The sequence below is a fragment of the Helicoverpa armigera genome, chromosome 10 (assembly GCF_030705265.1).
Source record: "Helicoverpa armigera isolate CAAS_96S chromosome 10, ASM3070526v1, whole genome shotgun sequence".
Taxonomy (NCBI): domain Eukaryota; kingdom Metazoa; phylum Arthropoda; class Insecta; order Lepidoptera; family Noctuidae; genus Helicoverpa; species Helicoverpa armigera.
The window spans coordinates 8921187-8937902 of NC_087129.1; the positions used below are offsets into that span (position 1 = coordinate 8921187).

General features: G+C 36.9%; 2 protein-coding genes across 3 annotated transcripts in view; one reads left to right on the top strand and one right to left on the bottom strand.

The window, feature by feature from the left end:
- Positions 1 to 16716, top strand: part of LOC110377402 (heparan-alpha-glucosaminide N-acetyltransferase) — a 31778-nt gene that overhangs the window by 8980 nt on the left and 6082 nt on the right. For both annotated transcript variants that reach the window (XM_049840890.2, XM_049840891.2), the window contains exons 3-5: positions 2316 to 2431; positions 9448 to 9604; positions 10147 to 10351. In XM_049840890.2, the coding sequence (XP_049696847.2) occupies positions 2316 to 2431; positions 9448 to 9604; positions 10147 to 10351 (478 nt within the window). The remainder of the gene's footprint in view (positions 1 to 2315; positions 2432 to 9447; positions 9605 to 10146; positions 10352 to 16716) is intronic.
- On the bottom strand, positions 4867 to 8025 carry LOC110377403 (juvenile hormone esterase). Its single transcript, XM_021336293.3, has 3 exons — positions 7787 to 8025; positions 5614 to 6824; positions 4867 to 5458 (listed from the first exon to the last, which is right to left on the bottom strand). Exons 1-3 carry the CDS (start codon positions 7967 to 7969, stop codon positions 5251 to 5253), a joined length of 1602 nt encoding a protein of 533 aa, XP_021191968.3. The 5' UTR covers positions 7970 to 8025; the 3' UTR covers positions 4867 to 5250.

Here is a 16716-nt window from a genome sequence, read left to right on the forward strand (position 1 = left end):
TTTGAAATAAAAGTACTGGCTTTTACAAGCGGTTTCACCCGCATCTTGAGAGAACCAGGATAAACAGTATAGCCTTTGTGTATATAAGCTAAAAAATGCCTAGTTTAGTCAAAATAAATTCAGAATTATTTACATGAAAGGCAAACATCGCTTCTTGCAAACTTTCAGGGGTTGAAAAGTCTCGTAGTCCCGAGGAAACCTTTTTAATTTTCGGGAGAAATGTTGATGTGCAAAAAAGCAACGAAAACAGATTTGGCAATAATTTGTAGAGACAATTTAAATTCAAATAAAACTTATGTAATGTTAAACTTTCTATGTAGTATTATAAATATTAAACAGCTCGATATTATTAGACCACCAGTTCATGTTTGTCGTCTGGTGCACATTCGAATTGAAATCAATGAGCACTGGCTGCCTCTTATTAATTTGTTTAAGCTAGATTAATCCCAAGGCTAAATTGATGATAATTTAAATTAAGATTATTGGCAAAACTGACCAATTTAATTTAATAGGTACCACTTTTAAATTGTGAATGTTCTTCTTAAGTATTATTAGTATATCATTTTGCAAACCCGGCCGTGCATCCAGTATTTTTAAAATGAAAACCAATATTTTCAATACCTGCAACGCGTAAAATTACTAAATTCAGCAAGTGATTACTTAATATTTCGCGAACATTGTCCTCTTGACTTTCCTAAAGTTATATAAGTAAGTAAAGAAAATGTGAGGCTGTACAAAGCACGTATTCAGTCCAAATTATTTCCGCACTTTATACTTTATTCACAGCACACGCTGTCTAAGAAAGTGAGACGCGCACTTCATGTAAACTTACGTGGAACGAGACGTGTAAACTTGCGTAGAACGAAACGCATAAACGAAATGTCGTGTCAATATTTACAAATGCTTACTGTTATGCGTATTGGGTACTTTACAGTTATGGGTATATTTGAGAAGTTGTGTCCATCTAAAAGCAAGTTCGTGATATTTTAATGTTCTCTTTTTGGTTCGGTTTACCCTCTTTCGTATTTTTATTTTGTAAACGCCTGCTGCCAAAGTTTGCGAAAATAATAATAACCCAAAGCCGGATCGGTAGAATTTCGTGCTTCCAAATAATTATGTCCATGTTGCCTCGTATTTAGATTGCAGACTCACGCACAATTATCCCAAATAGTAGACAATTTAGTAGTTACTATAATGATGAAACTTCAGATAAATTGCTCATATCACAACAAAGTTTTCAAACGCATTATGCAAAGAATTAACAAGATACAAACGTTTAAAAAACGTGAGAAAAGCATGCTCTCGATAGAACGTAACGTAACTATGAAACTTCTTGACCCAAGACTAGAAGAAAACCATACTTTGTTCGATATTAATTGCTTCATTACAAATCGTGGGAGTCGATCCGGGATACGATTAATCAGAGGTTATTGAACGGACAGTCATTGAAAAGAGAATAATTAGGAAATCTTAATGAATGAATAATCGACGTTCAAAAGTCATCATATTCATAGGAGTTGGTCAACAATAGGAAATTGCGAATTGCAATTACCAAGGTTTTGTAAGCAGCAGCGTAGGATCTTACGACACAGTTGAGGCTGCTTGACTCGTATGCAAAAGAATCTTAAATGTTCGTCGTAGTAAGTAAGACCACCCGTGTACCTAGGTACTGCTGAATTTATAGTCGGCCAACATTTGACCCGATGGGTTGGCAAAACTTTTTTTTAAAGAAAATGTACTGTCAGTGTTTTCAGTCTATCTGGGCATCTTAAAGTTTATAGTGTGAGGGTACTCTTAGATGCATTGAAAATTTATAAATTCTCATTTTCGCTTGAATGGATTTCGAGGTACACTTCGTATTCTCTGGAATCGTTTAAAATGATTTAAAGTTAGTTGGTAAGACATTTCCTGATCGTTTTCATAGAAATTCGGGCAGCTTGTGCACGGTAATTAAGGTAACATTTTAAGACAATTTATACCACTTTAACAGAAAAGATTGAATCATACAGATTTTGTCATAGTAATATCGGATTCGTTTTTGGAAATCATAAGTGATAAACATAAAAAGAAATCCTGCCATCTTTACGTGGATATAAATTACACACTTTTTGTTATCTTTGAGTAAATAAACAACTTCCATATTCCATGACTCATATGTGATATACGCCGATTGTTTCTGCATTACTTTGCATTTGAACTATTGTGTCTGCATCGTAGACATCGAAGTGGTTAATCACGTATCTAAGACATTTCTAGTACGTAGTGATGATTCTAATAATACAGGAGATTCTTTAACCGATTGTTGTATTGTACAGAGACTTGCTATGCCAGCTGAGGCCGGAGATGGGCGAGTTCGGAGTGTACAAGATGAACGTGTCATCAGCAGGGTGTGACATACGCACCGACCGGGAGCCTGTCGACATTTACTTGCGTAAGTTTAAAGAAACTATCTCATGTTTTTCCAAAGAAGCATTGGTCCATATTAACAATCAGCGTCTATCTAACTAACCCTTCTAAATATGCGTAGTTTTCCAATGACACATCAGGATTTTTCCGATGTATAAAACAGTAAGCGGTAAGTGAACTTTGGTTTTCACTAGCTCGTCCTAAATGCAAAAGTTGTATCGTACCAGTGTTTTATTTTTACTAGCAACTCGACCCGGCTTCGCCCGGAATAACAGTGTTTCCCCACTATTTAATGGATGTCATTATACATACAAACCTTCCCCTTGAAACACTCTATCTGATAAAAAAAACCGCATGAAAATCGGTTGCGTAGTTTTGAAGATTTAAGCGTACAAAGGGACATAGGGACAGAAAAAGCGACTTTGTTTTATACTATGTAGTGAAGGTGCTTAATAGGATCAGACTGATTATTATATTTATTAACATATTTGCATCTTTAAAGCTCATTATCTCATCTCAAAGAATTTGTTACTTATGTAATCCACATTGACACTACAAAAATATCTTCTATCAACACAAAACCCTTGACATACAACGTTATCTCACTGGCCTTTTCCTTTAAAGTTGAAATACTTATCTACATAATTGATGGCATCTTCAGCCTGTCTGGTTTCACCTTCATGCATGATGGCTAGACATGGCCACAAACATACTTCTATCCTTCTATATGCCTATGTATATTCATCTTATCACTAATGCATTAGGTTATGTGTAAGTAATATAAGTGAGAAGGATGATGAATAAGTTAATAAATAAAAAATATGAATACGTTATGAGATTGTGGTATCTGGATACGCAGGTACAAGTCCCTAGCTAAAGCTAAATAGGTAGACCATACCTACAGCTCATGTATGTTTTGTATCTAGCTATTTTCAACTGTTGTAGTCTGACGCTTTGTTGTCAATTGTCATTTGTTTTCCTCCATATGCTAATGTGAAGGTCAGTGCATAGGTAAATCATGTTTCGAAAAGGTAATGTTATTGTTAATGATATTGTCATAGTTCATCGAATAGTGCTATTTTAGGTAACACATGCATGAGTAGGTAAGTAAATAATAATAATAAATTATAATCTCTATTTATTGGCTTAATCTGGAATCGGACGCTGACATTAAACTACTGCAAAGAATGGCATAACACAAATTTTAATATAAAATCCAAAGTAAAACACCAGCAGTCAACACCGCAACTTTATGAAGTAATAAATAAACAAATTGATAAGTTTGATGAAAAAAATAGTCACGCGCTGACAGTTGGAGAAAATTGTGAAAATGGCGTAACTAATATTCCGTATTGGCAGCGATGGGCCTAACAGTGAAAGTCAGATTACTGTCGAAGTCGTCATAATGTCTGATTACTTTATCTCCGATACTGTTGAAAGTGGCAACCACATCACGAACTGACAGCCGGTAGAATATTATTGTGATGTAAATAAAAATACAATTGAAGGGAGTACTAGCGGTTTCCGATACTTTCTTTGCTGTTACGGACGTGTAATATCAGAAAATGCATAAACTGTGTTGTATTTTTTTTGTGGTCTTGTTTTCTCTAAGTCTTTTAGTTATTTGGATCTCCTAGTATGGTGAAAATATTATAATTTATTTATCTTTCAGTGGGTTGAGATATGCTGCTTAGCTAGAAGCAATTCTCACCGTTGCCTCTGTTAAAATCATTACTGGGGGAAAAAGAGCTTGACGGATTGAAGATATGAGATAAAAGAATGTTATTGCAATTAATTCGCATCAATAACTCCACAATGCTCTTTTTCCAAAGCAATGTTTATAAATCTGTTTGTATATCATCATCATCATCAGCCTATCGCAGTCCACTGCTGGACATAGGCCTCTCCAAGTGCACGCCACTGAGATCGATGTTTGTATATACCTCAATGATATTATTAAGCCCGTTAAAATTGGCAACAGTTAAAACTACGTTCATTGGAGCATCCTCAATTTCTGCACGAGCCATCATCGTATTAGACGTAGTTAAAAAAAAGCAATCTCGACACGCGATCAAGTGACCTAAGTGGACTGCAGTGGGCGTGGGGCGAAGCTGGCCCAAATCCTTTGTGAAGGCGATTTGTCTTGATGAGCATCATCCGCTGGAGACGAACGACCTACAAAAGAGCCACTGACTTGCCATTGTACAGTCAACCGCGTATCGATAGTAAATACACCAGCTTAAGCTGACCTGTGTCTTTTATCAGGCCTGCATATTTACAAGGTTCTTTTAACAGTGGTTGTTTCTGTACTTGCAAATTAAATGTCAGTCAAATACCGTTTGAAAAAATGTTTTACGATCGTGATCCTGACACTATGCTAATGTGGCATTTAAATATCCACAAGTCATTTTCTCTTGATGCAATTGTCTTGTCAAAATATTTTTGCAATGAAACTCATAAAAGTGTAGAAATATTTAATTAGGTACAATATTTACACGGTCAATACTTAACTTAAATATGACAAAACTGGGGCACGCAGTGGCGGTAACATAACAAGTAGTAGTAGGCAAGGAGGAATCCAAGTAAAAATAAAAAAAACAATAACATATTTAACAATAAGTAAATACATTTTAATTTTATAGTAAACATTGCATCCTTTCTTCAATATCCCTTTAAAAAATTACCAAAAGAATCTAATATCAACATGTTCTCACACACTTTTGTCGTATTTTTTTATTTTATAGGAAGTCATTTGTGGGAAGGGAGGCACCTCTTACATTCTATAGGCCATTAAATCATTTTATAACATACACTACCATAAATAAAGACTACATTTCGTAACAATTAGCAGCAGTCGGTAAAGACACATTCGCGAACCAGTTTGCTGTAGCTTCCATACATAGAATAGAAGAGGTCCCAGAAAGCCATCCTCTGGTTTTCAATCCTGCTCTCCATTCGGATGTCAGTGTCGATGATCATGGTTGGCCTGGTGGAAGCAGTGGCTGGAGTCCATCTCTCTGGTATGAGGTCGGTCTTTCGGGGTGTCGGGTTTCTGGAAATTAGAATTTTAAAGATTTTAATTAACTGTATCAGAAATATTATCAAACATGTGTTTTGTGGTGGTCATTGACAGAAGTTCGTATGTCCTGGATAACATTTTGGTAACAAATTTTAGTCTAATATTTATTGATATAACTAAATACTTACCCGTATTTGACAAAGTTGGCCCACAAGGTTGTGATGCGGTCGATTATCAACTGGTCTTCTTCACTTGTTTCAGTATCTTCATTTTGTAAATTGAACAAATATTTAAGTTCAGACGAATGTCCAGCGCCTTCTTTACTCGAATCTCCAACATAACTGAACAAATATTCATACATCCTGGATCCAACATTCTCTTCCAAAAGTCTTGTCATTATTCTTTCTGATGGATGATTGTACACAAAGTCTGATTCGAAATTCTCTAATTCAGTCGCTACTTCCTCTGATACAGATTTATCACCAAGATAAAAACGCCTCACTAGTGCAGCGGCTTTTTCTAACTGTTCTCCATGGATATCGAAATTGTTTTTCAATTTCTCATAAAACGGATCAGAATCATAGTAATCACTGCTGAGCGAGTCACGTTCTTGGCTAGTTAAACCAATGAGTACGGGCGTATTTTTCACTTTCTTCTCGTTTGTTAATGAGTAGGGATCGTATTCTACAAAGTTCTCAACGCCACTGAACGATTTCTCCTTGCAAGGCCTGAGTTGTAAATTTAGCTCATATGCAGCAGCAGTTACTAAGTTATGAGGCGAGTTAGTGAGGAAGTTCAGAGCTTCTTCAGTACTAGTTGTATTGAATCCTAAATGCTCAGCTAAGATGATAGCAGTATTTGCATCAGAGTTAACGAACATGCCTTCAGTTTGAGGCGTGCCACTCTCGACAATAACTTTATGGAACAATTTGTCGTTATCTGCATACAAATGTAATAATACTGAGACGGCTCCAGCATCTTGACCAGCTATAGTAACATTATAGGGATTACCACCGAACGCCCCAATATTCTTCCTGATCCAAGCAAGAGCTGCATATTGGTCCTTCAAGCCTTGGTTGCCAGGTACGGTAGGAGTGTCAAGACACATAAAACCGTAGGGCCCAAGACGGTAGTTAACGGTAACTACAACTATATCATGTCTGACGAGATTTTTGACACCATATTCTCCTGAACTGCCTCTGACGAAGTCTCCGCCGTGGAACCAAACCAGTACGGGTAGAGGGTCCATGGCACCCGCTCTGAATGGTACATAGATATTGAGGGCCAGGCAATCAATAACTTCTGTATCACTACTTGAAGGACCCATTTGTGGGCATTTGATTGATCCATCTTTGGCGTTGAAGATTAACTCTTGAAATGGTTGTCGTGTTTGTGACGGCTGAAATAATAAAATATATCTTATTAGTATTTTATCCTTTCTGCTTTTGGTCTTCGTTCAATGGGATAACTAAGCTTATGTTTAACTATACCGTGTTTTGTGTAAATAAAATTGCAATCTGACAATGTTTCTAAAGAGTTGTTGACTAAACTTTGAACTAGATCGTTGACATCTAACTTATCAGTGAATTCAATATGATCGGAGATATTTCTAGGCTATCAGTCTGATACCATGATGAGTGGAATGACGTCACAGCTTAGGGTATTACCACTAAAGTAAACCGAACCTTGAATATAAGATAGTAAGGAGTTTTCATACCTACACGGTATAAAAACTTTTTATGTGTCAGCTTTTGGGTTTTGGGGGCTTTATGGCTTCCCAAAAAGTTGTGGTTAGTGGCATTACAATAAGTAACTCATTGTGGCATCGTCATGTACCCATTGATAAAACTTTCCTGTTTACATCATGCAAGTGACACGAAATTATAAATCACTTAATAAATAAACAAGTGACAACTATACACAAGATTATAAACGGCTTTTTAATTTAAAAACAAACACTTTCCACTGCAGTGGTGTCGGCGACCTCATCACTGTTATCGAAGTAGTAGTATCGTTATTAATACTCCGATACTACGTAAAAACACTGTGACTAATCGTATTTGTTGTGTCAGGTTTTATGTGTAAAAAATGAGTGATTTAAATAATAATAAAAATGAAGGCATTATGTATCACACAGGAAATAAATGAATTTTGCATGATATGTTTAATTTCTATTTTCAAATGCGAGTATTCTAAAAAGTTTATATTTAACATCTAGTTTCTAATTGACGAACTGGCACGAAAGGAATTCAGTGCAAATAAATAGACGTTCTCTATTTGAATTCCTACTGCATCTATTCTAGGCTCACCATTGAACGGCTAGACCAGTGCCAAATTCTTAAGTTTGAACGAAGTACTTACGCCGAAAGGATCTTCTGGGTCCACTTGAGCATATGGTACTCCTAAAAACTTGGAATAATCTCCATCAGTCGCTCTGTGACCCCTGACTAACCCTTGACCGCTGATCAAGACCAACGGATCAACCCTAGGTTCACTGTACACATTTGTCACAAAAAACAACACACACAGAAGAGTTTTTTCCATTTTGATATAAAATTGATCTTTCTTTGAGTATCAGCCAAATACTAGTGGCACAAAAGTGTTTATCGTTATATGGTAAGGTATTTTATCTCGACGTTTTTGATGAGATGAATGCGGATTATCTTGAATGGATAGGTTCTGATAATGTGAAAAACTTTAGGTATATTGTATTTCTTTTGTTTTACTAGTTTCAAAATGGTTCGGCCATAGCTGCAGTCCAAATGACTTACTAACTTAGAGTCCTATGTCCCCTAGATGGGGCAGAGGGCATCCACAGTGCTCATTCGATCAACGCGAAATTTTGCAGGAAACATGTACAGGCCAAATGTTTCCTTCAAATAATTTGATGTTGGGAATTCCAGCAACCTGCGAATCGTGACCTGATTTTATTGCAATTCTTCACACTTTCGAGTGCATACATTTCAAAGCCGATAATTTTATCTGTCTGACAGTATCAAGAAGTCTTTACCTTAATCTGATAAAGGTTGTATTGCATAATTCTGTTTCGAACCTCATCTGCATGTCCGATTAACGAGGTGGCCTTCATAAATTAAATAATTTTATTGTTATTGCCATCGATCTGCATATATGCAGGCTGCAGTCTAACTGACCATGGCACGGAACCGGTTTGGTAAATGTCAACGTATGCGATAATGCCTTATACGGGGAAAATCAAAATACTCTAAAGGATAAAAGGGATATAGAGGCCGTTTTAAATGCCGATTATGTTAACAAACGGTTGAATTGACAATAGTTCAATGACAAGGGCGTGGATTGATGCAAGGTCTTTGGTCCATATTTGGGTGAATAACTTTATTCTTGTGAATCAAAATAATGCGCATGCCAAACGAGGTAATAGCCAGTTTTGGATAAGAGAAAAGAGCATGGTCTCTTAATGAAGCATCAATAAAAAAGCATAGGTACAGAATGGGGTAGTATGGAAACTGATGATTACGGTTAGGTAGGTAAATATTTTTCCCGGAAATCAACAATTCGAAAAAATTCCATTCTTCTGAAACGACTTGTGTTGAACTTTAAAGCATGCTTCAGTAGTTTGAAACAATGATTTGTTGATGAGTATTGTAAAAACGCTTGTTGATGTGTTTTGTGTGACTGTTATTGTTCGAAGACGATTGGATCGATTAAGGAAATTGAGTTGAAAAGATTGCAAGTAATATAACGGGATAGAGAAATATTAGTAGGTGATAGGATAGCTAAGAATGCAACACCTTGAGATAAACAATATGACATATGTAATTTCGCGAGATCCGTCTCGTTTTGGAAGATGATGAGATCTTGACATATGTAGTCATAAATGTTAGATTCAAGGCTTTGTTTTAAAATTTTAGAGGTATATCGCTTCTGAATATAGATGGAATTTTCAACAACTCCAATGACCATAAGAAATCACGACACTAACAAATGTTTCCCTTAAACAACTACTGGGAGTCCAAAACTTAAACCCTATTTTTTTTCACCAGCTCTACTGTTGATGCTGGGAGTACTGCTGGCAATATGGGTGCTGTACGGCATCATAAAGCTTATCATGTCAAGGGTAAGGAGGACCGGCAAGCTGAGGTATGGAGACAAGGAACTGGCAATACAGCAGAGGTTACGAGCGCTGGATACGTTTAGAGGGTAAGTGAAGATTGCAATAGGTTCAGATGATCATTGGCTTACAGGTCTTATAGAGTAGGAATGGAGATCACATGTACAACTTTGCAAATGTGTGTGTGACTTTACAATAAAAGCGACACAGTAACTAAGATGAAGATAGTAAAGCAAGCAACAATTCATTTGTTTCTTTATGGCTGACAGGAATAACCGTTACTTGTCTTGGAAGATGATGAAAATGACCATATAAGGTCTTAAATACTAACAGGACCTATAAAAGAAAAGATTTATCTTAGCGGTTATGATTTGCAAAAGTAAAAGCCTCTACAGCTATTTCATTAAAATTCTAGCACGCCCAGATATGCGTGTGAACAGGGCTATTCACACGTTTTTCTAGATGACGCTTTATTTAGTTTTGTGTCATTTCAAGTATTTGAGAGAGCTATTAAACACACACTACACAGTTATTGCGTAATTCGTCCAAATTTTTTGCAAATTTCTCCATTCTGTATAACCATCCTAATATAGTATTTATTTCCAAACTCATAAGATCCATTTTTGTCCAGGATGGCTATTGTCTTCATGATCTTCGTGAACGACGGTGCTGGTGGCTACTGGTGGTTAGAACACGCTACGTGGAACGGCCTGGTTGCTGGAGATCTGGTGTTCCCTGCCTTCCTCTGGATCATGGGTGTTTGCATCCCCTTGTCTGTGAAGAGTTCCTTTGCGAAGGGAGTTCCGAGGTGGAAGATTGTTTTACAAATCGTTCGGGTGAGTTGCTTATATATTAGTTTTATTATTTTTTACATTTGGCGATAGGTACAAGAATTTCGATAACTCTAAAGCTAAAGCAAGGCTATAAAACTCTGGAGAGACTGTTGACAGAAATAAAATGTTAGGATCTATCTTAATAAGAGTTTAGACGCTTTTGGTAAAGAGATCTGAGATAAAACGTTTCTTAAAAACTCTTTCGTTCTCATGACAGCAAAATTTACGCTTGTCAGCGAGGTAGTTTATGCTGACAGATGCCAGACGTATCAACATAATCACCTATTATTTACATCGCATGATCTTCACTATAACTTTCGTAACCAAGTACAATAACATTGTCAGAAGTTGTTGAGTTATTTTGAAGTGATTGTATTCCAAAAAAAGGTTAAAGAACATTCTCATTGTTTTATTATAACATGCTTTATTTAATAATGGTGTGGTGTAACACTTGTAACAGTGAGCTTACGTAAGCAGTCTGTACTCTGTAGACTAACTGTGTGTAGTGTACTGTATTATCACCTGCACCGATATCTGTCGTCTCGTTGTCGCATAGACGCGGAGAGTGCACACTATACTCTATGGCCAGTTGGCGGGAAACCGGGAGAGTGTGTGGCACGGGAGTAAGACGTTATGTGGGCAAGCGAGCCGATATCCTAATTATCGGATGGTAATTACAGAGACACAGGTAGGGCGAACACTACATTTGGCGACGAGTGAAAATATGATATTGGCGGCGTGTCTGTAAGTAGCGAACATTATTTCTTTTGAATTGAAAAGAAAGGAAGGGGCAGGTATGGTAAGTTCAGTTTGCGGATTAGAAGTCCCCCTAAACAGCCGAAATCTGAACAAATTGGCCGTCTGTCCAAAGAACGTGCAAGTTAAAGTTTCTAGTAAGGATGCTAGTATGGTATCCAGTCACCGACTCGACTATAAATTATTGTATGAGACTTTAAAGAATCTCACACCAGTGCTCATGTCTAGGTTTTACTTGGAAAGTTTAATTGTGTGTTCTTTGAAGCATATAAGTAAGTTGTACGTTAGTAATTGTACTGTATATTCATCACATAAGGGTTTTCCAGAAAGCCTGTATCATAATATCACATTGCGTATGAAATTCATGTATTTTTCACCAATTGAACATAGAACATTCATTTGTTTTAAGATTGGTGCGAATCAGTAAATCGTTTTAATGCTGTGATGCTACATGATGGCTATGATTACAGCATACAGCCAAACATCTGTCGTGGGAGTAATTTCCTTTATGAAAGATAAATTACATTGTGTTCCTATATCATAAAGTAAATAAACTTTGGTTCCCATTGACTATAAAAGTGTGAAAAGTAATCAAATCATTTATTTCATGTAGGCCTTTACAAGCACTTATGAACATCAAAATTATAAATAAGTTTGCTTCTAGTTGCCCATTCCAAAAGTAGCTTCCTATGGAGAAGAACGGGCAAGAAACTCCATGGTTACTCTTTTTAAAAACATAATAGGTGTTACAATTTGTATGTATTGATACATACGATAATAACATGAAAAAGAAATGTTAACAATATTTTTTTGGGTTGACTTTGAGAAAGTTATACAATGCAAGTTGAACTAGGTAGTTATAAGAGAAAATTATTATACAAACTATTTTAAGAAGTTAATAAATTAAACAAACCAAGTTATATAAAGCAAAAGAAATAATAACTGGGAATGCAATTATGACTGAAAGTTTCAAATTAATTTGTAACTTGTAATATAGTGAAATATTTGGTGAACTGAGTGCATAATATTATAAGTACCTTCAGTTTGTAAGCGACTCCCTACTACAATAATTAAGTAGTTATTTCTACTAAATAATCTGTTTTGAATTGAGTAATTTTAAGTATTTGAAAGTTAATCTGGACGAGTACCTTCTTTAAATCTTGATTAATTTCAGATTTTCTGTGCTGGTGGTTTGGATAATATAAGCTTCCAAACCTAGCTTCCCTCCCAGAGTCTAGTTAACTACTTACTTGCTACATTGTTCTGGTACCAACTTACTTCAAGAGACTTGCTTACAATATAGTGGATATTACAAGAACAAACTGGTGGTTTTGTACCTTTAGTCAACTGTTCTATAAATGACAAACATGTGCTAGGTATTTAGTTAAACAAATAGCACATTGAAGGACCATTGTAAGTTGGACTATGTATTTTGAAGTACTTACCCAGTTGTACTGGTATGTATGCACATATGTACAACATTCCAACCCGTCAACGCTTCCAGTGGGTTGCCTATCTAGTTAATGTTAATTGTAACGGTTGCTGAGTCACCCTGAATATAATTCTAATCCTTTTAATTTAGTTTGTTTTGCAGTATCTAAGAGGTTGTTATGTTACAACAGAGATATCTCAGAAGATGCAGAACAGGAAAACAGTACCAAACAGCAATATTAGATGGAAAATGTGGATCAAAACTTTTGGTATTCAATAGATAGAATCTTTGGTAAACATCCTAACTCATAATCCTAATTTGAGTATTTTAGGTGAATATGAAACTCTTAGACTAAAAGTTTAAGGAACTAAGCAATGGAGCATTTTTGTACTTTAATTAATTCCCATTAAGATTTGTTGGGACAATGCTGCTTTATTTACCTAACTGGGGTTTCACATCTGTGACAAAATCTTATAAGAATGAAACATGGAAGGAGTTTCAATATAGATACTTACTCTGGGTACTGTCTAATGATTTAGATTTCATAATTTGGTGATTGCTTGTGCTTCTAAAATATAACCTTCAAGATTCAGGCTTGAGTGGATTTTAATTGGTATCACAATTGACTGACATTGGTGCAGTTTAACAGAGTAGCCCTCATTGTAATATTGCTATTTATTTGTAAATTATACTTTACAGTATTGCAGTGCCCAACAAGAATTATAAGTGTAAACTAAATAAACTTACATAGAAAGTTGTTGGGAGAATAACATAACCAAGACATGAAATAGAATCCATTTATTGATTTGAGATTAATACATCTATCTTTTGAAGTAGGTACAATGTGTAGCCTTCTCAGTTGTTGGCTACAAATGTTCTTGGCATACTGATTGTTGTTGTTGCTTTGCCACCCACTTGTGAAACCTGGAGATGCCTGCTGACCGAACAGTTTCTTGAAATTTTCAAAGCAGCGGCACCGAGCTGCCTGGGTCCTGTGGCACCTGCATTTTATCTGCGGCGCTTGGTTGTTCACTAAGTAGGTACCTTCTTCATAGGTTCTAGGTTTCTATTCGGCGTTGGTGGGCGCATGAATTAGGAATCCTGCGGCCAATCTATAGGTGGACGGACGTTGTAGAGGGGTCGGCGATCGTTTCTACGGGGGGAATTGTGTATCGACGGGAGCGCTGTTTGTGAGTTGCTGTTCACTTTGATGAAAGGAGGAGGAACAGTAGTTGAGAGTCTCTATTGATGGATTCTATTCTATGTTAAGGTGTTTGTTTGTGTTTTGTAGTTTCACTGAATGTCACAGCTACAGATTACAAAGCTGATGACACCTGTCAAAGCGCGTTTCGTTGCACGACGTAGTTGTTAACTAAAATCCTAAAATCTGATAAGTTAAACGTAACTATAAAGCAACGGCTTTATAGGTGCCTACGTTATAATCGTAACGTACACATAGCACTAAAGTTAAATTTGTAGAATTGCGCCCCTGGACACTCATTGATGTAGAACGCTCGAAGCTTAGGTATATCAGAATTCTTTTAGAGAGTGTATCTGCAGAAGCATGCAAGTGCCAGCGCTGATCCATACGGTTGGAAACCAGATTACTTGTTGCAATGCTGAGATAAGGAATTAAGCTTTGAAATATTCCACTCTCAATTAATAAAAGGAAACTCTTCTTTAAGCATTTGCTATTAATTTCATTTGTAATAATTTAAATAATTTTGCAATGGGGTGTCAAATTAGATGTGAACGGTGGCTGGTCCAAGCGATCTGTAACTATGTAAACATGATTGCTAGGTAGGTTGGTTCCGAGTCTAATAGGAATACCTACCTTTACTTAACACATTAGTAGTGCACTAAACTGTTAGTTCTCTGTTGTCATCGAGATTAAATGTAATTCCCCTAGTAGGTAGTACAATTTTTAGAATAGTTAACGATACAACATGAGTAAACGAGATATCTTTTCCGTCAGGAGAGCTGCGTTTCGACCGTTTAAGTTTTAAACATTGTACCTATAATAGGTATACTGGCACCTAGACACGTTGAAAAGCAGATTGGAAATACAAAGGTATTTCATTTGTAGACACAATTTACCACTTAGGTACAACCGTATAAATTATTGTGTTATGTTGTTATCAATAAAAAAAAACTTCTGAACTATAATTCTACTTTTAGTCATTATGTATGTGTAGGTACTGGCAGAAATCTGCTAGTTCACGGGCCCACTGCGGAAGTCAACCGGGTACGTACGTTTGTGTGATCATAATTACTATGTATTTATGTACATGTTTGAAAAACTAGAGATCGTACGGCAGTACTAAATGGTAGAACTATTATATTTGTATTCGTAAAGCTTTGCGAGGCACGTTCCACTGTTGCTAACAGTAAGGTCCGTGAGAAATCGTAAAGTTGCGCGAAAGTATTAAACAGTAGAACTATTATATTTATATTCGTAAAGCTTTGCGAGGCACGTTCCACTGTTGCTAACAGTAGGTAAGGTCCGTGAGAAATCGTAAAGTTGCGCGAAAGTATTAAATAGTAGAACTATTATATTTATATTCGTAAAGCTTTGCGAGGCACGTTCCACTGTTGCTAACAGTAAGGTCCGTGAGAAATCGTAAGGTTGCGCGAAAGTATTAGATAGTAGAACTATCATATGTACCTATAGACCTATATGCCTGAGAGGCGAGAACTTGTACAGCTTTACGAGGTGTGAACAGCTAGGTTCGCGAGGATTCGTATATGTTGTGTGCAAGTCTTGTACAGCTTTACGAGGTGTGAACAGCTAGGTTCGCGAGGATTCGTATATGTTGTGTGCAAGTCTTGTACAGCTTTACGAGGTGCGACCAGCAAGGTTCGCGAGGATTCGTATATGTTGTGTGCAAGTCTTGTACACCTTTACGAGGTGCGACCAGCAAGGTTCGCGAGGATTCGTATATGTTGCGTGCAAGTCTTGTACAGCTTTACGAGGTGCGACCAGCAAGGTTCGCGAGGATTCGTATATGTTGTGTGCAAGTATAAAATGGCAGGGCCTAGCATGGACTTGAAAGTCACGTTCCACTGTCGTGGAGTCCTTGAGTAACACTCAAAGGTTTGCTTTAAACGGCGCGGCGGTAACTTGTTGGTAAGGTTATTGAAAGTGGTAATGGTAAGGTAATGTGTGAGTAAAAGGTAAAGGTAATAATTTCCATAAATCGTCAGTGTAAAACGATTCGACTGTAGTGACATTTCAAAGTTGTCCGGTTGTTTATAAAACACTAGCAAACGCTACGCTAGTAAAATGCACGTAAAAGTCATTACGGGGCTTTAATCGCAAGTACAAAGCGTCAGAAAAAACTTCATTTCATCATTATTGTTTCAACTCTGAAGCTAGAAATAAAATTCTTACATTGGGACAATGCATTCTGAAACTGTTTTTCAAGTGAAGTAAAATTATTCAGTCAAAGCCCGACAAGGGCAAAGGCAATACTTGGTCATTTGAAGGAAAAGGGAAAGGAGTAGGTAGCTAGAGTAAAATGTGATTAAACCACTGGGAGTATGAAGATTTATTATATTCCATTAATAGGCAGGTACAGTTTGGTTTTATCTATTTTTATATTCATTTTGATTTTGCCGCTAGTGGATCTCAAGTGTTCGTAATTGTTTCGAGCATGAGATACCTACCTGGATATGTCATTGCCTAGATATAAAGTAGATGATTTCGATAATAAACTGTTTGAATCGGACCAAGCAAGATGAGTGCTCGTTGGCTGAACGTGCAGCAATATTTGAGACTGTTTGATTCCACATGGACTAACAGGCGGGATATCGGTGTCCATCGACTGATCACCAGACTGGTTATTGATGTCGGCAAAGTGACGGAGTTTAATTTGTTTTTACTAAACAAAGGAAGGGATGTAGTGTACTGTATTATCACCTGCACCGATATCTGTCGTCTCGTTGTCGCATAGACGCGGAGAGTGCACACTATACTCTATGGCCAGTTGGCGGGAAACCGGGAGAGTGTGTGGCACGGGAGTAAGACGTTATGTGGGCAAGCGAGCCGATATCCTAATTATCGGATGGTAATTACAGAGACACAGGTAGGGCGAACACTACACTGTGAAAGGGGTGCTTAAGGTCAGCCTACAGAACCAGTCTTGTTATGTAAACGTTTTGCAGACCGATGCGTGCGCGC

Excerpts from the sequence above, each read along its gene's own strand:
- LOC110377403 (XM_021336293.3), bottom strand. The coding sequence starts at position 7,969 with ATGGAAAAAACTCTTCTGTGTGTGTTGTTTTTTGTGACAAATGTGTAC. Across the intron at positions 6,825-7,786 it reads ACCCAGAAGATCCTTTCGGC|CCGTCACAAACACGACAACC; the intron begins GTAAGTACTTCG and ends TTATTATTTCAG. Across the intron at positions 5,459-5,613 it reads GCCAACTTTGTCAAATACGG|AAACCCGACACCCCGAAAGA; the intron begins GTAAGTATTTAG and ends TCTAATTTCCAG.